Below are 27,239 nucleotides of genomic sequence, written 5' to 3'. Positions count from 1 at the left end.
CAATATTTGGGGCGCACGGGGACCCCATTATTCATATCTCAGCCCCTGCTCGGGTTACCTGGCTATGTCTAGTATCACCATATTCTACAGAATTAGGGAAACAAAATTATGTAATTTTCATATTCCTCCCATGGATGGTATTTGCAAAATGTGACAAAGTTATCAACACCATGCATTCCATACTCAGTTTAGTCGGTGCCGTCAAGACTGGGAGGAATGTAGGTGTCAATAGACCTCATGCTGTGCTAGCTTCCCCTGTTGAATAGACTCTGTTGGTATTTCAGCTCTGCCCAATTAGCACATTAGTGTCACCAGAGCTTTTCCGGGAGCCTTAACAGGATTTCTTGCTAAACCAGGTTGCTTTAGCCATATGCTAACGCAGGCCCATTCAGCCCTCATGGCAAAAGGGGGGGGGAAGGCAGGAAGGAAAAACTTCTATTTTAAAAATAAAGAATGTCAGTTTTCCGATCACGGTTGCGATCGGACAATCGGCCGCGAATCCTCGGACGACTGGGCGTCGCCCGGCGTCACACAAACGTATATTGACAGGCCATTTTTTCTGGAAATCCTTACAATTTGGCATTGTGAAACTGAAGCCAAGAGAGTACAATGAAATAAAAAAAGACTGGTCTAATTCCAGAAAGTCGTCAATATCGCTGATACTGTGGTGAAACCCCTCCCACAGTGTGATATCATGACCATGGTCCTGACAATTTGCTGTCTTGTGCAGCTCTTTGCATTGTGGTGAATAACGGCTTTTTCCAACTGCCCAGCGAGCAATATCTCCCTCTATGCGTGGAACTCTCTGTAACAAACTTTCTGTACAGTTCACCTGGCAGGACTAAAGAGGTCGTCACCAGTGTTAAATTTCAGAATGTAAATCAGAGAGCGGAAAAGGTTTTACAATGGGCAAACTGAGTAAATCTATAGATTAATATTGTAAAAAATAAGCAATTTATTTCATTGTTATTTTCCCTTCAGTTCCTCTTTAGAGTGAGCGAGTTTTTTTTTTTTTAAACAGATACTCACCTAAGGAGAGAGAGAAGACTCTGGGTCCTATAGAGCTTTCCTGGTCCTCTTGTTCCACCGCTAGCTCCTTCATTCAAATCTCCAGCCACGGGAGGCTTCAGAAGTCTTCGTGAGCCCGAGTGCTCCCGAAGACGGACAGCTCCATACTGCGATTGCATGGGAGAGTGTGGTTGCACATGCGCAGTACGGAGTGGCTTGTCTTTGGGAGCAGGAAGACTTCTGAAGCCTACCGCAGGTTATTTTTTACTGCAGTTCCTCTTTAAAGCCACAATGAGTTAAAGGGTACCTAAACTGAATGGTCGGTTTTTAAATAAACATATTTCTGTGAAGCCTACCTTCAGTTATCTTGAATGTACTTATTTTTGCCACTCCGCAGTGGCTGCATCGGCTGTACCGCATTGCTTTTAGTTCAGCGACGTCATACAAGATGGGACCTGAACCGCTGCCCCTTCCCTGTCAAAGTGCCCAATATCCTCTTCGTGCTCTGAGCGTCGTAATATCTTGCATCGCGTGGCCGTGAGGAGAAATGTGGGCTCATGTGCAGATTACTGCAAGGAAGGAATCTGGACGCACGGAAAAAAGCCACATGTATGCGTCATTAGAGTGACACAATCTGTGCTGAGACCAGGGAACTGGGCAAAATCCCTGAGTCCATCTCATCGACTGGGCCCGTCGATGGGGGATGAAAGGAGGCAATTACAGAGGACGGGGCAAATTAAAAAGTGCAGACACTGCGATAAGTGCCTGCTTAGCACCAGGAAGACTGACATTTAATTTAAATAATATATTTACAATGGTTTAGGTTCATTTTAAGTAATTACTTGTTTACATGCAAGAAGTTTTAAATCAGGATGATACCATTTATTGGCTAACTAAAAATGAATAAAAATAAGCAAGCTTTCGGCCTTGCAGCCTTCGTCGGGCTTATATCCTGTTAGTTTGCAAACTGGTGGTACAGACAGCTTTATACATGCAACATCAGAAGGGAAAACTGATATTTTTTTCAAGCATAAATACATGTCATTAAGATGCCTTAATTCAAACAGACCATCTAAATGGGGGTTAGAGGTTATTAGCTAAGATAAGGATCCTTGTTGTAGCTTGCTTATTTTTATTCATTTTTAGTTAGCCAATAAATGGTATCATCCTGATTTAAAACTTCTTGCTTTTACTGATGGCTAACACGGTACAATACCCTACTGCTACTACTATGCTTGTTTACATGCATGACATGTTGTGTATGACCGTCACTAAAAGGTAATACAGATATTGCTCAGGGTAGTTGGGCAGAACTAAAAAATCTAACTTCGATATCACGAGAACTACTAAGATAAATAGAGATATTCCTTTTGAAAGTAATCAATTCAGAAGCAAAGTCAGATTTAAGTAGGAAGAGAATTATGGAAAATGTTTCAAATCCAAACACCCTCCCGTACAGCATGGCCCTCTTATAAAACATTCAAATATTTTCTGCTGACCTGCCATGACTTATTGCACATGACTGCACTTTAATCCAGACAGAAGAGATCTATTTAAGGGTCCAGTAGTCATTCACAATGTCTTGCATGCTGCACATTCTTCCCATTTTCCTTCAGGATGTTGCTCCCTTAGTAATAAATGGCTGTGGGATGGACGACTTCTGGCTGTTATATACAGAAGTGTTTCCATGAACCATATCCAACTCCTCTGGGGTTCTGCTTAACTAAGTCACTAGATAAATAAAACACCAGTCCACAGAGGGCCGCTCTCCTCTGATATTGTGTGCACAGTTTGAGATCAATTATTGCCTGGAGTCAAATCATCTGTGTCCACAGCACAAATTTCTGTCCGCGGAGTCTATTCTTCCCTATGGCCAGGCATGCAGATAGGAGTAACTAGAGCTATAATGATACATGTACGGATGCCTAATTAGTGGCTTGCTTTTTTTTTTTTTCTTTTTAACAGACAGGCATAAAGAAGATATATCATATAAAAAAATGGAGGATTTAGTACACACACAGAAGAGGACGACTGGCCCAGATATCGGCAGCTACCATAGGAGAATGGTGCATGTGGGGAGGACTGTGAGGGAGCCCACACAGCTCATGGGGCTGGAGGAAGCCCCAGGTAAGTATACATATTGCAGTTTGAGCAGTCTAAGGTGGTCATACACTCAATGGGCCTGATGCAATTCACTTTTTCTCCTAAGTTTTCTCCTAGGTGATTTTTTTACATCTTATCAATAAAATGCCTTTTAAGCCACCAGCAAGCAAGAAAATACTCAGAATAATTTTATCAGTATTTCTTCCCTACATTTGGTAATTGTTTAATTGCAAAGACTGCTGAGAAGTTATTGAAATTGAAGATTTAAAATCATCTCCTAGGAGAAATCTTAGGAGATAAAGTGAATTGCATCAGGCCCAATCACTCTTATTGAATCTGCTAGAAATCTATGTTGCCGGCGGCCTGGTCGATTGTCCAAACAATGTTCTGCCGAAATTGCACTGGATGGAATATATTGAGCGGCAATTTAATAAAAATACAGTTTGAGAGCTCCTCATGAGGAGATGGATTAGTCCAAAACCTGTCAGCAAGAGGTTCACAACTATCAGATAATAGCTACAGTATGTGAAAGCTACAGAGGAAGTCAAAATTTACAGTGCATTTACTTAGGGATAAGTATGTATATACGTGTACTGTACATAGGTTTTCATTTTACAGGTTGTTTTTTTTACCTTCGTGCCCCTGGTTATCCTGGTTTTATGTCAGAAACACATACACTCACCTAAAGGATTATTAGGAACACCTGTTCAATTTCTCATTAATGCAGTTATCTAATCAACCAATCACATGGCAGTTGCTGCAATGCATTTAGGGGTGTGGTTCTGGTCAAGACAATCTCCTGAACTCCAAACTGAATGTCAGAATGGCAAAAAAAGAAAGGCGATTTTAGGCAATTTTGAGCGTGGTATGGTTGTTGGTGCCAGATGGGCTGGTCTGAGTATTCCACAATCTGCTCAGTTACTGGGATTTTCACGCACAACCATTTCTAGGGGTTACAAAGAATGGTGCAAAAAGGGAAAAATGTCCAGTATGCAGCAGTCCTGTGGGCAAAAAAATGCCTTGTTGATGCTAGAGGTCAGAGGAGAATGGGCCAACTGATTCAAGCTGATAGAAGAGCAACATTGACTGAAATAACCACCTACAACCAAGGTATGAGCAAAGCATTTGTGAAACCACAACACGCACAACCTTGAGGCTGATGGGCTACAACAGCAGAAGACCCCACCAGGTACCACTCATCTCCACTACAAATGGGAAAAAGAGGCAACAATTTGCACAAGCTCACCAAAATTGGACAGTTGAAGACTGGAAAAATGTTGCCTGGTCTGATGAGTCTCGATAGAGTCAAAATCTGGCGTAAACAGAATGAGAACATGGATCCATCATGCCTTGTTACCACTGTGCAGGCTGGTGGTGGGGGTGTAATGGCGTGGGGGATGTTTTCTTGGCACAATTTAGGCCCATTAGTGCCAATTGGGCATTGTTTAAATGTTACGGGCTACCTGAGCATTGTTTCTGACCATGCCCATCCCTTCATGACCACCATGTACCCATCCTCTGATGGCTATTTCCAGCAAGATAATGCACCATGTCACAGAGCTCGAATCATTTCAAATTGGTTTCTTGAACATGACAATGAGTTCACTGTACTAAAATGGCCCCCACAATCACCAGATCTCAACCCAATAGAGCATCTTTGGGATGTGATGGAACAGGAGCTTCGTGCATCCCACAAATCTCCATCAACTGCAAGATGCTATAATATCAATATGGGACAACATTTCAAAAAAATCCATTCAGCACCTTGTTGAATCAATGCCACGTAGAATTAATGCAGTTCTGAAGGCGAAAGGGGGTCAAACACCATATTAGTATGGCGTTCCTAATAATACTTTAGGTGAGTATTTATCTATATATTGGTATGCCACCCTGCCCTGTCTGTGATGTTTGGCCTAAGCTATGAGGTCTTGCAGCCTTCTCCCCCAGAGCACGCTGGGAAATCACGTGAGGTTCCTGCTTACTTCAGAGAGCGGTAAAAAGACATTCTGCAGTTATGCTCCTTGCCAGCATTAAAGATGGCAGCATCTCTGATAAACTTAAAATGGGTGAGGTAAGATTTTCAATAGGCAAACATTGACTAAATAATTTACAAAGTAGTACACTAAATTATGTTATATATGGTAAAGTTCTCCTTTAAGCAAATTATGAAAATTTTAGCTACAAGCGTGCTTAAAAACTTTGAGTAACTTAAATATTAGGTAACATTTAGTTTCCTTTACTTAGGGGAGTACAAAACAGCTAGAAAGTGCATTGTATTAGCATAGAAGGACATCTCATCATATAAGGGAAACTAGGCTGAAAGTAGAAGCCCAAGACGTGGTCTCTTGGAGGGAACTATGGGATGCCTCTGCAGACCCCATACAGAGAGAGACGGGAAAGGCACGCCAGGCATTGACGAGGTGATAAAAAGTATTTCCTTTCTTTCTGTGAACACTAATGAGTTATGTAAGGCCGCTGCAGCCAGGAATGTGAGGACGGCTTAGCAGAGGGCGCATCTCAAGTGGGTCTCCTGGAGCCAGCTATCAGCAATCATTACTGCAAAGGTTTCTACTGCTGAATGCATTATGGAATACCTTCACACTGCACAGGAATAGGAAAGTCTCTAAAGCACCAACACCACAGTATATGCTTACCCAAGACATTCACAGGCTGGAAAAATAAAGCTAATACTCTTAAGAACTAGAGAATATGTACACAACTGGTGAGACTTTTTAATATTTTCATCCAAAATATTAAATATTTTCATGGAAAATAGGATCTCCTTCATTCACATCCTCACTATTCATAGCAGTATATGCAGAAGGCACCTAAAGGAAAAGCTCTCATTTCAAATAGATATGAACTACAACTCATCTTGAATCACCACAGGAAGATTTTGATTTCACCTCCTGTGTTTCAAAATTGTTACTTTTTTATTTTTACAGTATATGTTTTTTACTTGCTAGGTGACCTTTTCAGACTATCCAGTCAGCACACACTATGTAAGGCTCTATTTTAGGGTATGATTATAGCTAATAGCTTCTCCACTGATTGGCTGTAGTATTCTTTTGCAACGTATCACATCCTGACAAATCTTAAAGGATAAGGGTGGAGTCTACATACTCACCTAAGAAAAGGGTAGGCTCTGGATCCTTAGATCCAAATCCAAATCCAAATCCAAAAAAGCTTTATTGGCAGGACCAAATACCTTTAGCATTGCCAAAGCAAAACAAAACAAAACATTAACATGGGGGGGGGGGGGAATCGTGGGAATAAGGGAAGGATAAAGGGGGTTGGGGAATATAGTCCATAGGTGTGTGGAGGATGTAAGGGACAGCATGGGGGACTGGGATATACAGTCCATAGGGGGGTATTGGGGGGGAATACAGTCCATGTGGTATCATGTTCCTCTCAGTTGGTGGCAGGCTGTGACATATCGGGCAGCTATTTGCACGGTTGTTTCCTCCTCCCCCAGTAGGATGTAGAGTTTCCTCTCTTCATCTGTGGAGGTAAAATCCTGGATGTGGGCGGAGAGTCTCTGGAAGTGGGCGGTCCTCACAGGTGCATATTTGCTGCAGTGTAGCAGGAAGTGGGCCTCATCCTCCAAGACCTCCTGGTCGCATTGTCTGCATTGTTTCCAGGTCCTCTCTGCGTTCCCTTGTTCCACCACCAGGACCCCCATTCCAGCATCCTAATTTAATGTCAAACAAGACTTCGGGTCTCTTCGGAAGGTTATGGAAATACTCCGTTCTCTGTGTACTTCTAAACACGAGCAGCTTACGGAAAAACACATCTTCGGAAGTACTCTGAGTACTTCCATAGCCTTCCGGAGAGACCAGAAGATGCTGCTGGCGGGACATTTGAACGGCGGCCCGGCACCGTAAGGAGGGGATGCACAGAGGCCTGAGAAGTCTTTAAAGAGAAACTCCGACCAAGAATTGAATTTTATCCCAATCAGTAGCTGATACCCCCTTTTACAAGAGAAATCTATACCTTTTCACAAACAGACCATCAGGGGGCGATGCTGTATGACTGATATAGTGGTGAAACCCCTCCCACAAGAAACCCTGAGGATCGTGGTACTCCTGGCAGTTTCCTGTCTGTGAACCTTGTTGCATTGTGGGAAATAGCTGGTTACAGATCAGTGGCTGAATAGAATATCAGTGGCTGAATAGAATACTGGTTAAGGGTTCTGCCTTTGACATGGGAGACCAGGGTTCGAATCCTGGCTAGGTCAAGTACCTATTCAGTAAGGAGTTCAAGGCAATACTCCCTAACACTGCAGGGTGGCCTCCTGAGCGCGTCCCAGTGGCTGCAGCTCTTGAGCGCTTTGAGTCCGACAGGAGAAAAGCGCTATATAAATGTTCGGATTATTATTATTATTATTATTATTACAGCTGTTTCCAACTGCCAAAAAAGCAAGAAACCGCTGCATCACCTGCCAACAGTAAAAATGTCACCATGTAATAAATGTCAGAATGTAAATCAGGGATTTAAAAGATTTTACAATGGGTAAACACTGACTAAATCATTTATACATAATTATTGTAAAAATGAAGCACTTTTTTATTACATTATTCTCACTGGAGTTCCTCTTTAAAGGCCCATACCCACTTGGCAATTTTTGCAATCGTTTTTGCGCGACAAATGCTTTTTTTGCACAACATAGTTTAACAAAAATTCATCTAACAATGTTTAATGACGTACACCACCCACAGCGATCGTTCGTTTTTGAATGACCAACATGTCCAATTAAGCCGTAAAGGTTCTATCCAATCCTCATTGGCTTGCGAGGGTTCTACTGTGATCGTGTAAACGATCATTTTTTTAATGCCGCAAACGATACAGCCAGATGGATCGGGGAAATTATTATTCATGGGCGGAGTTCCCTGATCCATCTGGCCACATTTGCCGGCAGGTACGTAGCTTAAAAGAACACCATCAAACCACGTGTTCTAAAATTACAATGTACAAATAATGTCTAAGTAGCTGTGTAAACATTTTCCTACTTTTCATGTTAAATATCAGAGGCAAAAGCTGTAATTCATTGTGTGTAGATTTTAGTTCAGTTGGAATGTTTCATTTGCAAAGTTTTGCTTCAATATTACACTGTTCTTTGCATGTCAGACTGCATATGAAAAGGGGTGTCAGGTTTCACATACAATTACAAGCAGGTTACATTTCCTCTGCTCTCTGAGACAGGCAGCTGCTGAGAGCTTTCTCTCATGCACAGGATTAACAGATGCAGTGTGAGGGAACCCCCCTCCCTTCATGAATGAGCAGTCCTGTCAGATTTTGCCTCGGATGCCGTCAGTAAGTGTGAAAGGAATTTGATAACAGTAAACAGAGATAAGCATTGAAATGTATATACCCGTACTGAACAGCACTTTTCAAACTATTCGTATCTCAAATAAAACAAACAAACATGTTAATCAATAGTGCTCCTTTAAGGGATCCAGTGCCTCCCCCTCCCTCCCTTCCCCTGTCCTTTAACATGGCAGGTAATTCGCTTTACTACTTTGACAGAAAAGTATAAGATGTGACCCTTTTTGCAACAACCACGGCAAGATCAGAAGTTCTATGGTTCAATGTAAAAATAGCTGAATTTTGGTCCAGCAATAAAATAAAAAAGGTGGGGGGGGGGGGGGGGGGGAGTTGGGAAAAACTTGTAAATAATTATATCATTCAAAACAACAAGTTAATCCAGTGGGCCAAAAGATCCAGCTGCATAATCTATACAACAGCTTTCATTGGTCTATTGTGTCACTTACCTCTAGCGGAGAATCACAGAGGAACCTTGTGAACTGCAAGTCCCAGAATAGGTACACAGGAGGTGATAGAGGTAAAGAAAGAAAGAGAAAAAAGGTCAGTGTTGGTATTATCAGTAAAAGGTAACTTATATAGAAAAATAAATATAGATGTTATTCAACATGAGTCTTCAATGACCACTATATACACATTAAGTATGTACCTGGTAGCCCTGCTTCAATCTCAGCTTTTTATTGCCCCTTGCCTTACTACCCCCTTCCCAGTAGTCTAATATAGAGCATAGATTTTCTATGTTCTCTCCGTGTCCGCTTAGGTTTCCCCTGGCTCTTCAGTTTCCTCCTTTCAGTTTAATTGGTTTTCCCCTAAACTGGCTGTAGGCTATGATAAACATATGACTATGGTAGGGATTAGATTGTGAGCCCCTCTGAGGGACAGTTAGTGACGATATTCTGTATAGTCTGTAAAGCGATGTTGAAGAGATCAGCGCTACATTAATACTAATTATAGTCAAATGGCCCAGCTGCTTATTAGGAAAACAAATGTATTTATGCTGGTTTTTAAACTTTTTAACCTAGCACAATCCTGGGAGGGATAGCTAGGCAAGGGAGAAGAAAAAGTGTGAGCCCAGAGATAAGGTGTAAGAACAGTGTTTGCCTTTAGCTACGCAGGAAATACAGTACACTATGGAAGTGTTTCTACTCAACTAGATGTGCAGTAAAGAGCACTTAAAGCACACCTGAAGTGGGATAGAAGATAGACATACAATATTCATTACCTTTTATACAATGTATATTGCCTGGCAGTCCTGACTATCCTTTGCCTCCGATACGACCGCGTCAGACAACAATCAAGCGTGTTTACGGCAGCCCCCAAACCGTGCGTGATCTGCCTGGCGGATCGACTCACCCAACGTGCGTCCAACTTCGAGGACGCCGCTACCCCGCCCACTGGGTGATGTCACACGCGCTGTTCTGTCGGCCCTCCGCATAGCAACAGTACGTGTGTGTACAGGCTGCCACTTTTGTCGCCCAAAGGATTGGCTCCTGATCCCCGACTGGCGACACATCACAGGTGTGTACCGTGCGTACATTGACCCTTTACAAGAATGCAGATCAGTGGCACTGACTGGAGTCTGACTGGATGAGCTACATGCTTGTTTCAGGTGTGTGATTCTGACACTGCAGCCAAACAGATCAGCAGGATGCCAGGCAACTGGTATTGTTTAAAAGGAAAAAAAAAATATCTTTATATCCCTCTCACTTCAGGTTCCCTTTAAAGTGAACCCGAGGGGAAAATAAACTGATGAGATAAACAATTATATTTATCCTCCTACTCCTAAAAAGGACTTTTTTAGTCATCCCAGGATTTTATTTTATATTTAAACCTTTATAAAGTAGATTAAATGGTTTGTTGTCTCTGCTCAGTTGCAGTCTATTAAGTGTCCCTAAATGAAAATACATGAACTATATTGACCCCTTCTCTCTCCCTCTGCTCTCAGAAACATGTAGAAAAATGTATTCTGCCAGGAAAACTTTTATGGCTGTGATTTGCTTATCAGTGATGTTGACAATATTCCTGACAAGCTACTGACAAGACAAAAACTGCCACTTCCATCCTTAAAAATTAACTCTTTCAGTAAGCAAAATAAAATAAGTAACACACCCTGGTTATTAATTTGTTTAGTACTGTACATACACATGTTTATCTCATCATGTCACATGTCACCTCGGGTACACTTTAAGTTACACTGTGTTTATGACCATCTTAAAGATGATAAATTGGTTAAGACTTTAAAAACCAGTAATGTATCTTAACATGATCAGATGTTTTAACAGACAATAAAACTTCACTGCCTTTCAGGGGCTACTTGAAAAATTAATTATTACCCATATTGTAATTGGTATATAACTTAAAATTCAACCTACAGGAGCATCTCACATGACCACTGTGGAAATATATACACCCCAATTTATCACAAAACAGTACTCAAGCCCAACTTTTTTTTTAACAGAGAGGAAGGTCAGAACCTTTGTCAGGATTCTACTATTGTCAGTATTCCAACTGAGAAGATTTACTCTCACTTCCTGTCCCAGTGGCAATACGGCAACAAAAGCTACATGAGGTATGAAGGAGACCACTGCACCGCTCACGCCAGTTGCATATGGATGCCCCTCTGAGTCGGATGAATGAGATACTGTACCCCAGTTACCTTTTTCAAACAGACCCTCTTGGGGAATGGGGATAAGATCCTACAATTTTTTTATGCAAATACCACTTGTATGCCAGCAAACCCCCTCATACAGTGTAATGGTTAAGGGCGCCGCCTCTGACAGAGGAAACCAGGGTTAAAATCTCGGCTCTTCCTGTTCAGTAAGCCAGCACCTATTCAGCAAGGAGCCCTTGGGCTAGACTCCTTACTGAGCCTACTGCGTGCACCCCTAGTGGCTGCATTTCAAGGACTGAGTTTGCCAGGAGAAATAGCACAATGTAAGTGTTATGTCTTCCTGTATATTGCTCTACATGGGCCATGTACAGTGACCATTGATTAAAAAAAATCTGAAAAGCGGAGGAACAGCTTGAGGCTAGATTCCCACTTAGGCCAGACCTCAAACAGCCAGTGGAAATGGACAGTGTAATGTTCACTACGATGGCCCGCTGTGGTCCGTTTAGATGCGTTTCAAACTTAAACTATATGGGAAACTCATCTGCTCGCCGGGACAAAAAAAAAATTAGCAAACTGCACAAAAGTGTGGTCTGCTTACCCCAACAGATCCCTTGCAGACTGACAAGTGTGAATGGATTTGGTTTATAAAATACTAGTAGACCCAAGCCAATTTAAAAACGGGCTCTTGGTCTGTTTTTTTAAACTTCGCATGCGCGCGCACCTGCCGTGCCCGTGTGCGCACCTGCCGCTCGTGCGCGCTCGCACGCACCCGTCTGCCCGCTCACACGCCCGCCCGGCTCACTGGCCCCGCCCTCTAGTCCCAACTGCTGTCCGGGTCCGTGCTGCACACATGCGCAGTAGCAAAAAGCACGGACCCAGCTACACAGTGACAGCGCGACGCAGGGGCACAGGGGTTTTATAATAGAGGATGATCTGTTGTTGATTATCAGTTTTCCAATGCGGTATAACTGACAAAACAAAATGTCCGTTTTCTGCTATAGTGGAAACACAGCCTGAGATAAAGTCCTCTCAGATCCATTCTCAATCATTTTTAAACAGAAGAAGGGTCTCCACTGGGAAATTTACACCCAACTCCTGTTCTAATTGTAATGACAGCTGTAAAACCTGCAGCTTTACTGCCTTCAGTCTCACATATGAAGCGTTTGAATGAAGGACAGTTTCTAATGCTCTCCTACCAACCAGTAAGGTTCCCCCTTACCTGTTACTAGTACGAGTTAGAACATGTAAGGAGGACACTGGCTAGTTAGTTGCCTGGTGAGCAGAAAATGTTCTGCGGTCAGACACAGGGCCGTTCTTAGACAAAGGTATTCCAGGCAGATGCCTGGGGTGACTCCAAAAGGAAGGGGCACCACAGAGCTATTCTTAGTGCAGAGTTTTTATGAGACTCTGACAGACAGCTGCTGCTGGTCCATTAAGAAAGAGATGCATGAAAATCTTAAAGGGGCAATATCGCAAAAAAAAAAAAATGTAAATTTTAAAGATGTGCAAACATATACAAATAAGAAGTACATTTTTCTCCTATGTTGCTGTCAGTTACAGTAGGTAGTAGAAATCTGATAGAAACGACAGGTTTTGGACTAGTCCATCTCTTCATAGTCCATCTCTTTATAGGGGATTCTCAGGAATTCCCTTATTTTCAAAAGCACTTAGTGAATGGCAGCTGCTCTGTCCAACTGCCAAAAAACGGTGTAGTGAGCAGGGAAGCCGGCCAGCATCATTGTTTAAATCCTTTTTAGGGAATATCTTTATAAAGCATAAAAGCCTTGCTGAGAATCCCCTATGGAGATATGGACTAGTCCAAAACCTGTCACTTCTGTCAGATTTCTACTACCTACTGTAAGTGACAGCAACATAGGAGAAAAGTAATTTATGGCTCATTTTACTCTGGAAAAAAACGTACTTCTTATTTGTTTAGGTTAGCACATATTTTAAAGTTTAACATTTTTTGCCATAGTGCCCCTTTAACACCTAAATGGACACCGCTAATTAGCATACCAAAAGAGGCCCGATTGGTGGTTGCCGAGCTGGGGGCGGGCCATGGCCATGCAGGTGCTTAGGTAGTCTCCAGAAACATAACCATAACTACTCCTCTGCCAAGGAGGGAGCATCTCCTGCTCCCAGAAGACATCAGGAAATGTATGTATTTACCGTATTTTTCGGACTATAAGACGCTCCTGATCATAAGAGGCACCTAGGTTTAGAGCAGTGGTCCTCAAACTAAGGCCCGTGGGCCGAATGCGGCCCACGGAGACTTTTTCACTGGCCCCCCCAAAGACAAAATGTATAACATAGATGTGGTCCACTGTACCTGTAAATATTGGCACCCTCCATATAGAACAGAAGTGCTGGCACCACCCATCCACATACTGTAGAAGCCAGCGAACAGTCATTTGCTGGCTCACAATCCAATTCTGCATCAGGTGACGATGCTGTCCAATTGGACGGCAGGTTGTCACCTCGGTATGCTTCACTGTCTGGTGCGCAAAGATGTTCTTTGAGCGCTGCATGACTGAATGGCTGCTGCTGGGAGTTCTCCTCCGGGCATGATTGGGGGGAATCAATACCTAGATTCAATGTAATGTATTCAACAACATTTTATGTATGTTCCGGCCCCCGAGCAGTCTGAAGTATGTCGACCCGGCCCTTGACTGAAGAAGTTTGGGGACCTCTGGTTTAGAGGACATAAACCAATGGAAACATATATACTAAACCTGGTGCATACATGGTGAAGGGGCATCTTGTAGATTATGCCCCCTTTATACCGCATGCCCCCTTGTACCTCTTGTGTCTCCCTGTGTCCTCCTCCGTCCCCCTTGTGTCGTCCTCTGTCCTCTTCTGTCCCCCTTGTGTCATCCTCTATGTCCCTTTGCGTCCCCCGTTTACTCCTCTTTGCCCCTTTGTGTCCCCCTGTGCTCTCAGTTTGTCCCCGTGTCCTACTCTGCCCCCCTTGTGTCTTCCTCTGTCCTCTTTGTGTCCTCCTCTATGCCTCTTTGTGTCTCTCGTGTCCTCTTCTATGCCCCTATGCGTCCTGCTCAGCATGGGCAAAGTACAGGGAGTCCCCGACATTGCGGTGGGTTGGAGTTTTGTAATATCAGGCGTTAAAGTCAGGAACGCCTGCATTTAGACTATAAGACGCAGTGAATTTTTTTACCCCCACTTTTGGGGGAGAAAAAAATGAGCCTTATTGTCCAAAAAAGTAATCAGTAATCCCATGGCTCCCTCCATCCATCCTCATATAGGCAGATATAATTTTCACCTCAAGCAAATGGAAAAAAAATTGCCAACAGGCAAAACACGACAAAGCATAAAGTCTTGCCATTTCTGCATATGAAACACTAGCCAGAAGTTTCAGGACAGACAAATCAGCAACTCCCAAACAATTATAAGCCATTGTTCATCTTTCAGCAAAGGAGGAGTGTAGTCAGGAAACGGCTGATATTTTTCTGTGCTTCTGTCAAATAGCTCCAAATCTTTTGTCTGTCTGTGGTTTATCTAATTAGCAATTAATGCTGTAAGTTTTCTCGCTCGTGAGGGAATGACCTATGTGGCTGATTATGTGCAGGAAGCCAGCGCAAACGCTTCAAGAACTCCAGTAACAAGAAGAGATTAGTCATGTTCTGATAGAGGCTGTTCACACACAGCACTGCCTATATGTGGTAAAGGTTTGGTTAATTCTAAGTGTCACATCCCTCAGTGCGCTTCTGCTTTGTGTCTGTGTATGTTTATTTCTAGACAGCTCTCATGTAAATTCAGCCACTATGAGAGCTGGACTTGTACTTCTCAGATTAGAATGTCAGCCTTTTGGAAATTCCATTGAAAGTTCAATGAAGACCCTTGAGGTTGGAATATTAGCCTCCGCTTCCCAATCTGAATTCAGAGATGCAAATGCTTGGGGGTTCAAGTGAAATCATATCTAACCCCCCCACGCTTTTTGAAACTCGCTCAAACTTGTACATAATTAATTGGAGCCCAAAAACATGAAAAGACTGGGCTAGAGAATCCCGCAACAATCATTAGGCATAGCAAACACAGAAGAAAGGGAGCACCAATCCAAAAAAAGGTGTATGCAGCGTGCCAAAGTCGCACCCCAGTGCCTCCTGGGAAGCACAGCAAAGTCCACACACAGAGACTGGCACCGCTGTCTGGGAATTATAGCTCTTTTTTCCATAGGAAGGCAGCACTGCTGCTTCTGTGTGGACATCATTAGGCATATACATAAAATGATGTAAGGGCAGCACGCTGGCATAGTGGAAAGCACTCAACTTGCAAGCGCTGGGTCCCCGGTTCGAATCCCAGCCAGGTCAACATCTGGGCACTCCGGTTTCCTCCCACATCCCAAAAAACATACAGATAAGGTAATTGGCTACCCCCTAAATTGGCCCTAGACTATGATACATGCACTACACGATACATACATAGACATATGACTATAGCAGGGATTAGATTGTGAGCCCCTCTAAGGGACAGTTAGTGGCAAGACATTATACACTGTACAGCGCTGCGTAATATGTCAGCACTATACAAATACTTAAATAAATAAATGTAGTTAGACACCACGTCTATGGGCGTTTACAGCATACCTTCCAACTTTATGAGATAAAAATGAGGGTCAATTTCAGACATGCCCCCTGCCACACCTCTAACCACACCCCTAGTCATGCATATCACAAATAATTCAGAAAGATAAATATGTAGTTTTATCATTCAGACCACGCTGTTCCTTTCTTTAGTTTTTCTTAATTTTAACATCTGAAGTGTATGGAGGGGATGGCGGGCGAATGCAGCTGTGCGAGAATTTGCAGCATGCTGCAGATTCTCAGATCGATTCACATGCAATGCACGCAGTGGAAACTGTTCCATTGCCGTGCATTGTGATCAGGACATAGCGGTGCTATGCGGCTATATATGTGTATAATGGAAACGAGCCCTTAGGCTTTCCTGGGACAAAACAATTATTCAATATTGTCTCAGTTGAAAATGTAGAGTGTGTTGTCTTCTGAGTAAACTATAGAACCTGTTGTGCATGAGAATCCCAGAAAAAAATAACATCAAATCAGTTGATATGACACCCACAATCATGCCATAGTCAAAATCACACTATAGTAGAAGGCACTCCACAGACTCAAACGTGCATCTGTAAGTTTATTGAGCAAACATATTCACAACATGCTACAGATGCATAGACCTTTCCTCAGGAGTGCAGAAGGGGCAGTGCAACCGTTAAAAAGTAGTGTGCCTGGTTGCTCACTACACCTACAAACACACCTTTCAGCCTGTGGAGTGCCTTCTTCTACTATAGGGTGATATTGGCGGTTTGCAGGAGTGGTGTACCTTCAGGAGAAGTGCACCAGCCTGTGCTGACAGCTTAGGTCCAGCACTGAGGTTCAAGGGCATTTTTCTTGTTGGCATGTTCAAAATCACAGAGATCATATTTTTTCCCCCATTCTGTTTTTGATATGAACAATTGAGTCCAACTAAACCCAAACCCTAGCAAGGCAAATTAATCAGAGGGTGCTAAGTTAAAACCTACTCCAAGTATCTACTATTTATAGCAGTTGGTACCCCCCTCTCTCCACCCATCCAACCCAACCTGCAGTATGGATTGCGACCAGAGGAACACAAAGACCCGTGTGGAGATGGGTGTTCTTCCACAAGCGATTTAATGCAGTGGCAACTGGGCAACCACCCAACGTGAGTCATTTTCATTCTATGTACTCAAAGGAAATAAAAGATCTAATACTACACCGAGGGCTCCTGCTTCCCTGGCTCTTTCTTACCCTTCTCTTCTCTTTTTGAAGTTATCCGATTCCAATAACAATCAGGCTGATAAGTGAATATAAAAAGTGAGTAGAAGCTAAGTGGTAAAAGGTTTTCCTATGTTCTTTAGCTGAAAGAAGACCTACCTTATCCATATTCCATTCTCTGCACAAGAAATGGGTCATTCACCATGCTTGCACAGCCTTAACCTGTAGTTTACCGGAAGTATCATTTCAGACCTTTTTGAACAGGATGGACATATGTGCAGCTGCAGTTTAGCATGACTTTAAAACAGATTTCTAAATTTGAAAATGTAGAGCCAAAAGAAATATTTGTAGTAAACTGCACCCCTCAACCACTGTTTTTTTTTCTAAAATCTTCTGAAGCTCTGTAGTCACCCCTCTGTGTGTCGCCTTGGTCCGCCCCAGCTCGACAGCCACGGCTTGGCACCCCCACTGGGAGTGGACTGCAGCAACACAGGTGGTTTTGGCCACAGGGCTTCGGGAAACTTTGGATAAAAATGGATGTGGTGGGCGGTATTGGCGATTTGGGGGGCTAGGCAGAGTTTTAAAAGCAGAGTGAGTTACGGGGCGAGTGGGTGAGTATCTGCCGATTGTAGCAGAGATGTAAAAGAGGTTTATAAGAAAGGTTTCTTGTTTTAGTCTTGGTAGGTGTGATTGGTAGCTGTTGACGACATACCTACTTTTCCTCTCCCATAGAATGGCCATATTAAGACCCGTAGCCACTACACAATTACTATGATGAGACCAGCGATTTTTTTTGAGCGATAAGCAATCGTTCCCGTGATCTCGCGACATGGGTACAGACGCTCAATTACACAGACGTTTGGTGACTTGCGATGATAACGGTCGGACTGGATCTTTAAGATCCCCATAAACTATGTGCAAAGTACTGTGATGACTTCACTTCCCGATTGTGCCAGTCGTGTGCCATTGCATGTACCTTCCCGCAGGAAGATGGATCGGGGAACGCTAATGTCAGGGGACATCACTGGGATCCATCCGCCTGTGTCATCAGGTAACTATTCAAGCTTTATAGAAGAAGTGAGCACAGTTTAGGCAGCTGTATGATGAACTAAGCTCCTCGGTCTGGCAGCTCTAGAAAAAACAGCATCCTCTTTATCAGCAGAGCTGCTCAGGTTGTTGCAGTTCAGACATTCCATCGCACACCAGCAAGCAAATGAACTCCATGTGTTCTTCAACACTTTCATCACATATGATCAATGACCTTTTGATCACTTCAAAAGATCACTTGCAATGGCATCTGATTTATACAGCACCCTGTATAAGTGCTCTTATACACAAGCCCTTCATTTATAGCACTGCAATATCTCCACATACCGCAGCAATTACTTTCAATGTAAGCCAAGACTTCAAAAAACAAAAAATAAAGACAAGAAACTGGCTGCAACATAGCAAAATATTACTGCACTTAATACAGATAAATGGTTAAAAAAAATATATTAAGTGGCTCACAATGTGTTATGCACACCCTCAAGGCAACTTCTGACAAGTTCAAGGGGCAGCTCTGTTTGTTATGCTATATGCAGCCGGCTAGTATAAAATTTTAGTGAATACTATGCATTATGATAAAGAGGCAATACATTATTTTAACCAGTTCACCCCCAAGGGTTTTTACCCTAACGGACCAAAGCAATTTTCACCTCTCAGTGCTCTTCCCTTTTATTCCCTAATAACTTTATTACTACTTATCACAACAAAATTATCTATACCTCGTTTTTTTCTACACCAATTAGGATTTCTGTGGGTAGTACATTTTGCTAAGAATTTTTTTATTCTAAATGCGTTTTAATGGGAAAAATAAGAAAATAATGGAAACAATTTATTATTTCTCAGATTTCGGCCATTATAACTTTAAAATTAAACGTTCTCCTGTAAATAAAACCAAAACACTTTATTTGCCCAGTTGTCCCGATTAGTAAACCGTTTAAATTATTTCCCTATCACAATGTATGGTGACAATATATTATTTTGAAATATAGGTGTTATTTTTCTTTTTTTTCTGTCCGGTCCATAATTACAAGCACCTATGTAGTAAAGTATAAGTAATTTTCCTACATAAAATATAGATTAAAAAAAGCTGAGTCCTAAGGCAACAATGTATGTATTTTTTTTTACAAGTGTTTTTTTTTTTTTTGGGGGGGGGGGGGGGGGCTTTGGAAGTGTAAGTTATTACTTTTATTAATATTGTGAATGTATGTATGTGCCTGTATGCGTTATTTTACTTTTTGGCCAGATGGCGCTAGTGAACACACTCCCGTTATAGGAAGTGTTCACTTTTTTTTTTTTACATTTTATTATTATTATTTAGTATTTACATAGCGCTGACATCTTACGCAGAGCTGTACAGAGAATATAGTCAGGGCGTAGCAATAGGGGTTGCAGAGGTTGCGACCGTATTGGGCCCCGAAGGGCCCTCCCTCAACTACAGTATTAGCTCTCTATTGGTCCTGTGCTCATTATAATCATTTCTATAGATACCTTGAATAGTGGTAATCATTAAACTGCTCCCCATTCCCTTCTTTCACCTCTGACACTGTAGTTGCCATTGGCAATTGTTATGTATAGAGTGCTTGGGGGGCCCCATTGTAAAACTTGCATCGGGGCCTGCTTAGCTACGCCACTGAATATAGTCTTGTCACTAATTGTCCCTCAGATGAGCTTACACTCTAATCCCTACCATAGTCATATGTCTATATGTATGTGTCATGTAGTGCATGTATCATAGTCTAGGACCAACTTAGGGGGAAGCCAATTAACTTATCTGTATGTTTTTGGGATGTGGGAGGAAACCGGAGTGCCTGGAGGAAACCCACGCTGACATGGGGAGAACATAGAAACTCCTTGCAGATGTTGACTTGGCTGGGATAGGAACCGGGGACCCAGCGATGCAAGGCGAGAGCGCTGCCCACTACGCCACCGTGCTGCCCACTGTGACTGTTTCCTGTATTACGCGGAGCGGCGTCAGGAATGAGCAACGTATTAAAACGTCCTGTTGCCATTAAAAGGCTTAAACATGATGTTTTAATACGATCCATTGTCAAGCATTATACGATGCCGAAAGACATAGCATATTCCTACTTTAAGTTTTTGGATTGTGGAAGAAACAAGAGTAAATACGGTAGAGGCAGGGCCGGATTTCCTCCTTGTCCTGTGTACTCCCCCGTCCTGTGCTCTCCTGGTCTTATGCTCCCCAGTCCTGAGCGCCACTGCTCACCCGTGTTAAAGTGAACCTCCGGACTAAAAATCAACTCAGCAGCACTGAAAAGGCTTGGTGTTTCTTTAACAGTTTCACATCATCAGAACTTTGTTTCTCTTATACAAGACTCATTTTTAGCTGCACAGAAAAAAACTGCCCGGGCTTTTTTCCCCTGATGCTGTGCAAAGCATGATGGGATTTCTGATGTTGTTGTTGTTCTCTTCCTGCTGTTTTGGTGCAATTTTTTTTTTTTACATTTTGAATTTGACATGTGAAGCCTAGCGTGTGCAGCTGGGAGGGGTGATCAGGACACAGGACAGTTGGAACTGTGTCTCCTGCTCCTTGTCACCTCCTTTCAACCAAAAAGATGGCTGCCCCCATGACAAAAGCCCCCATGAATCACAAACATTTGCCTGTTCTTTTAAAACAGGGTGGGTAAGAGATTATATTACCTATCTTTCCTAATTAACATAACTAATGTAACTTGATGACAGTATGTTTGTTTAGGCTGAAGTTCCCCTTTAAGCAGGGTGGCCACAGAGCAGGTCTGCAGCTTACATGTTTGGTAGTGGCAGTCTGCTTCCCCACCCCTTGCTTCCTGGTGTCCTAGGCCAGGGCCTTTGTGGCCTTGCCTCAAAGCTGGCCATGGGTGGAGGGTACAGACACTTTATTGGTAGGTACCCATCACTACCTCAGGACTGCTAAGTGTGCAACTTTAAACAAACTTAATGCCTGCAGCAAGATTAAGAAGTGTCACATAACTAGCTGTGCAGACATTTAAAACATTCAGGGGGTAAAAGCTGGACCTTTACATCAGAGAGAAGAATTTGACTGGAAAGTAATTTGCATAATGGCATAATGCAGATTACTAATCCACAAGTATCTGGGCATGTACTGCTGATTATATATATATATATATATATATATATATATATATATATATATATATATATATATATATATATATATATATATATATGTGTTACGGTCAGAACCCGAAGTCTGGCCACTTCAGGTTCCGGCCGGTCAGAATGTGAAGTGGCCGGCTGATCCGGCCAGTGTGCAAAATGGGCACGCATTTCGGACTTTGGCCGGCTGGAACGCATTGTGACTTAATGTGGCCAGCCAAGTCCCGAAGTTTTGCTCACCGCTCCATGCCGCCAGGAAGCCACGCTCATCGCTCCTCCCCCGCTGACGCTACTCAGACCTCCGATCAGGGCGACCAGAGAGGCGGAGTGAGGCAGCTCACACGCGACCCGCAGGACGCAAACACTTCAATGCAGAAGAGACATTATTGAACACTTCCGCATATGAAACGTACAAGTCCGGGCAGGTAGCGTGCGCGCTGCCTCCCTCCGCCTCTCTGGTTGCCCTGATGAGAAGTCTGAGTAGCACAGGCAGCCTCTAGAAAAGCCCCCCAGCCCAGCAAAGCACCCCTAGCCTAAAAAGCACCCAGCAAAGCCCTTCCCCAACTATGCAAATCCCCCCCCCCTCCAGCCATGCAAAGCACCCATCAAAGACCCCCCCCCCCCCTCCAGCCATGCACAGCAAAGCATTTCCAGTCATGCAAAGCACCCAGCAAAGACCCCCCCCCCCTCCAGCCATGCAAAGCCCCCCAGCAAAGCACCCAGCAAAGACCCCCCCCCCTCCAGCCATGCAAAGCCCCCGCAAAGCACCCAGCAAAGACCCCCCAGCCACGCAAAGCCGCCCCCCTAGCCATGCAAAGTGCCCAGCAAAGCACACCCAGCTATGCAAAGCGCCCAGCAAAGACCCCCCCCCCAGCCAGGCATGTGCACAGGGGGTGTGCTCTGGGTACCCAGGCGCCCCCCTTTTTAAAATCTTCAAAAAAGGCCCCTCTCGCCGCGCAAAATAAGCTCCGCCCCGACCGTGATACGCCCCGCCAACCCGCCGGAAGCTCCGCCTCCGCCTGGGACACTCAAGTGAAGAGGCCCAGACAGGAATCCTAGTGTGGCATACTGACCTCTCCCTCCACCTGGGACCCATAGTGACCTCTCCCACCCCAGCACCCACAGTGACCTCTCCCTCCACCTAGCACCCACAGCACGCTGTATTGATTGCCGCTGTACCGGATTATAAAAAAAAAAAAAAAAAAAAAAAGCCCTTCTCCCTTCACTGCATGCCACATTGCAGTGCCAGCACTCTTGCCCTCTCCTGGTACTTATAATTCCTACTGTGAAACATGGTGGTTGGGGATGTGTGAGCTACAAAGGCACAGGAAATTTGGTCAGCATTGATGCCAATATGAATGCAGTAAGTTATCAAAAAATACTGGAGGAAAATTTGCACTCATCAGCCAGGAAGCTGGGCATGGGACGTACTTGGACATTCCAACAGGACAATGATCCAAGGTACAAGGCCATCGACCTGTCAATGGCCACTGCAACATAAAGTGAAGGTTCTGGAGTGGTCATCTCAGTCTCCTGACCTCAATATCATTGAGCCATTCTGGGGTGAACTCAAACGTGCAGTTCATGCAATACAGCCCAAAAATATATGGAAACTGGAGGCTTTATGCCAGGAAGAATGGGCAGCGTTACCATCTGAAAAGATAAAGAGCCTCATCCACATCTATCACAAAAGGCTTCAAGCTGTCATTGATGTTAAAGGGGGCAATACACGGTATTAAGAACTGGAGTTTATAAATTTTTGATCACGGTCATTTGGGTAATTAGTGTAGTGATAGGTCACTAGGAGACCCAGGGGTCATGGTCGGTGGCGCACACTATCAGTACTGCACCTGCTGCACAGAAATGTGGACAGAGGGAATAATTTCTGCTATAGTAAACTACTTTTCCCGATCCCTTGGAGTTTACTCTATAAGTTGTTCTCTATAAAAAATGTGATGTCTCCTGTGGTGGTTTTATGTAATAAACACAACTACAACAACTACATGCTCAGTAAAAAAAAAAGATATTAAAGAAGATGCAAATGATATGCTCAAAGATGCACTGAAAATAAAAAATTAGCCTTAGATGTGACCTTTCACAACTATGAGGGAAAAACAAGATCACATATTAGTGAAGTGCTGCCATGTGCTGGTACAAATGGCTTGGAGCCTGTAAGCTGTCATCTGTAGACAGTGCTGTGACTGGCGTGCCAGCTTTTCAAAGCCTGGCACTGTGTGTTCCTCCCAGAGCTGGCACTGCACAGATACAGCTTGGTCATTTACAGTTCCAGGAATAGACATCTTTAATTCCACAGCTGCATGAGCTGCCCCCAAGCAGGAGGGATAGGCCTTGCCCAACTCAGGCTTATTATTATGCTGCCCTACATTTTCCAGGTCTGTGGGGGGGACCAGAGGGCACAGCCTGCTTCACACCAGCACAGGAGAGCTTGTGCTTTGATGTCTGCAAAACCTTTCAGCGTGGGGCAAGATGTTCACAGCAAAGGATCCCCAAGAGGGCTGCATAACCTTATTCACTGCAACCCAGCAGAATACAAACATCTTACTATGATCACTGCCAAATGTACAACTGAACAAAGAGAAACATGCCTTGCTTAGAAGAAAGCAGCACCATCCAGCATAAAGCAGGACTCCTCAGTCCCCGGGTTAAGACTAAACATATCTATTTTTCTCAGTAAGATGTGAATCCTGAAAGTAAAGTAACAGACATAAAAAAATGCTCTGAAAAAAGAGCATCATGAAGAGCACCTGCTAAACTGCCCGATGGAAACAGAGGGCAATAATGTGCTTTAGTGGTACATTAGTTCACATCTAGAGTCCAGAAAACAGTTAATGGATGTCTGTTGACAATGGTCCAAGACTTGAGCCTTCAGCATGGATGGCAATGCCTAGGAGAACTCATGGAGAAGCATGTGATCAGTTTGATCAGCTGATAGATTTGTAAGATTCTGATTGGCTGGGCACCCGGAGACGGAGTCGTTGATTTCATAAATTGAGGAGTTGAAGTCGGATGATTTTTGTACAAAATCCACAGCCCTGTTAAGTATTAGACTAAGAAGTCGGAGTTGAGGAGTCTGAGCTATTTTGGGTACCCGGAGTCGGAGTTTCATAAACTGAGGAGTCGGAGTTGGAAGATTTTTGTACCGACTCCACAGCCCTGCATTTAAGCAATACCAGTTACCTGGCTATCCTGCTGATCCTCTGCCTCTAATACTTTCAGCCATAGACCCAGAACAAGCATGCAGCAGAACAGGTTTTTCTGACAATTTTGACAGATATGACAAGATTAGCTGCATGCTTGTTTTTGGTGAGATTCAGACACTTCTTCAGCCAAATAGACCAGCAGGACTGCCAGGCAACTGGTATTGCTTAAAAGGAAATATGTAAGCCTCCATATTCTTCTCACTACAGTTCTCCTTTAACACGTGATCATTACCAGCAAATCAGAGCCTTACAAATTTATCAGCTGATCAAACTTCTCCATGCCCTGAGCAGGCACAATACAATTGCCTATACTGTCTTATGGGTGATCTGGGCACCAAAGACAAAGTATCTATCTGGGCAATTGAATAAATATCATCAAATGTTGCAAAAATATCAAATGTTTATTAGGGAACGTATCCCAGAACCACCATAAAGACAATTAAAATCCATCAATTCACAAAAAGGCAGGTGATTCACACACTAATATATTGACAAACGTACACAAAAATAGTCTGCGACCAGGATATGGGATGACATCCAAAACGCATTGGCCAACAATGATAAATGATAACCTTCCAATGTAGCAATTGCCCTGCAATCAGATGAAGCGGTCACAGATAAAACGGCTGCTAAGCCAAAATAAATAGTCTCTTACCCAATCCTGCAAACTCCTAGTGTGAACCACAATCCCCTACGCGTTATGTAGGAGAAGTGTTTCTGCAGGCTTTCTAGAGTAGCCATTGGACAGCTCTCCCCCTCGCCGCTCCACCGCCTCCCTGCACACTGGGAGAGATCCCAGAAAGTGAAAGTGGGCCGTAGCAGGCCAAAGGAGTGGTGAGGATGGCGGCTACCTGATCCGCCCAGCCCCCTGGATCAGGTAGCCTAGGCTTTTTTAAATTATATGAGCCCATCTCAGGGGGAAACAATTAATATCCTGCTGTATTTGACACTGTTGGTATGCATCTTATTTGATATTCTTTACTTTTCTGTTAGTACTACTCAGGTTTTCTATTTACCCTGCCCCCCCCCCCCCCCCCCCCCCCCCTGTAAGCAGCATTTTTTGCAGTATTATTATCTTGACAACCTGTGATTATTAGATGTCCTGTTCGCTTTTACTTTGATTAAACTGGCATTTGAAGCCCCCGAAAAACCTAATATTTGTATCTTGAGTTCACCATTTTCTGTAAAAGCACAACGTAAATATAATGAAGGAATAGCGCTGTCACATTGCAGTATGGTTAAGCTACGTAAACTATAACATGAAATCTGCTCCAGCTACAATATCATTTCCTACTTGTACCTGAAACAAGTTACAAGCTGTTCCAATATAGCTAGAAAGTACTCATCAGGGAACGCGTACCTGCATCGCCCTGATCTCATTACAGCCCTTCTGTCAAGCGAGTTCTTCCAACAATGCCTTCACGCCCTCACACAATTGCCGGTGGTGTAACTACAGTGTTACAGTGCTGACAATTTCCAGCACGCCAAGAATAGGAGGTTATTTGAGTAGCCATTCTCTTTAAGTGGCTGTGAAATCTGGCGATTATAATTAGGAAATCACATGCAACTGGATACCCTTGTTAACCCCTCTATATGCAGTTCAGCACAGCCCCCAGTCATTCCCACTAGGCTGCTAATCCTCCTCCAGCTAGATAATCTCCAAAGTATTAGATGCATAAACGCGGCACGTAATGGGTTCAGTATGAGCTCAGAGATGGGGTCCCTATTAAGTGTTAAGATGGCATAACAAACACGATAACGGCTGGAAAGGAGTCTACTGGAGACTTGTGTGCCATTCATTGTTTCATCTGCCACTCGATGGTTTAAGGTAATCGTAAATAATGAGCAATAATGGATTAATGCTCAATATGACTCCCAAAAAGATAATTTTTCAGATCACCATTGCAAAAAAAATAATCGACTCCCAGTAGACACTATAAGAAACAACTCAAAATAAGTCACACAATATAGCAATGAATACTATATATCCTAAAGTATATAAACGGAAATGTCTCCAAAAGGATATTTAAAAGTAGACCTTGGATTATGCTTGGGTGCCACACTAAAAATCATAAGAGGCTGAGAGAGAGGCGGATGAGGTGGCGTTAGGCTGTCATTCAGAGGCTGTGTCCTCAGCGGATTCTGCCCAGACACAGAAATAGGAAGCAGCGCTGAAGTGTGTCTAAAACCTTGGCTGGCCCAAGCCTGTCGAGCACGTGAATTATAGCGCAGGAGGCACCACCATAGGCCATAATAGGAATTACAGCTGTAGCGGCGCACAGTGAGTAACTTCGCGCCATTAGAAGACAGAGCTGAAGTTACTTTTAAAACACTGTAATTCGGTCGCCAGCAATAGCTGGAAGCCAAATTATATCATTCCCCACTATCCTGTGGACCTGGAGGGGGGAATAGTAATTAACGCCACCAGGACTTGTGTAGTAGTAGGGTAAGCCATATAACGGCTGTATCCTGCGCCGAAGTCTCCCAGCTGCGATTTATCTCGTATGCAAGCCTGTCACTAGATTTGTGTGTACTATTCTGGAGTTGTGGTGGAATAGGGGAAGGGTCATACCAGATGCCTGGGTGTTGGAATTTTGTATTTATTTTGTGGTGGTACTTCGTATTTATTTTGAGATGGAATTTTGTATTTATAAATCACTCACTGCAGCATTTTATTGAATTTACAGTCATGTTTCCAACCAGGCTATGGAGTCAAGGAATCGGAACAATTTTTGTGGTTCCTGGGGTCGGAGATTTCATAAACTGAGGATTCTGTTGATTTTTGTACCGATTTCATAGCCCTGATAGGGCTGTGGAGTCGGAGTCGAGGACCAATTTTTGGGCACCTAGAGTCGGTCGTTTCATAAACTGTGGAGTCGGATGATTTTTGTACCGACTCCACAGCCCTGGTTTCTAATTGTCCCTTTGAGGAGCTTACAGTATAATACCTACTGTAGTCATAGTCAAATGTTACCATCTTAATGTATGGCCAATTTGGGCGGAACCAGCTTATCTGTATGTTTTGAGATGTGCAAGGAAACCAGTGCA

General features: G+C 43.4%; 1 protein-coding gene across 5 annotated transcripts in view; it reads right to left on the bottom strand.

The window, feature by feature from the left end:
- The window catches only part of ATE1 (arginyltransferase 1), a 170,532-nt gene that overhangs the window by 46,437 nt on the left and 96,856 nt on the right, over positions 1-27,239 (bottom strand). For all 5 annotated transcript variants that reach the window (XM_068257584.1, XM_068257583.1, XM_068257581.1 and 2 more), the window contains one exon: positions 8,883-8,915. In XM_068257584.1, coding sequence (XP_068113685.1) covers positions 8,883-8,915 — 33 coding nt within the window. The remainder of the gene's footprint in view (positions 1-8,882; positions 8,916-27,239) is intronic.

The sequence above is a fragment of the Hyperolius riggenbachi genome, chromosome 10, assembly GCF_040937935.1.
Source record: "Hyperolius riggenbachi isolate aHypRig1 chromosome 10, aHypRig1.pri, whole genome shotgun sequence".
NCBI classification, from domain to species: domain Eukaryota; kingdom Metazoa; phylum Chordata; class Amphibia; order Anura; family Hyperoliidae; genus Hyperolius; species Hyperolius riggenbachi.
The sequence above is the reverse complement of the archived record's forward strand: the minus strand, read 5'-3'. Positions and strand labels throughout refer to the sequence as shown.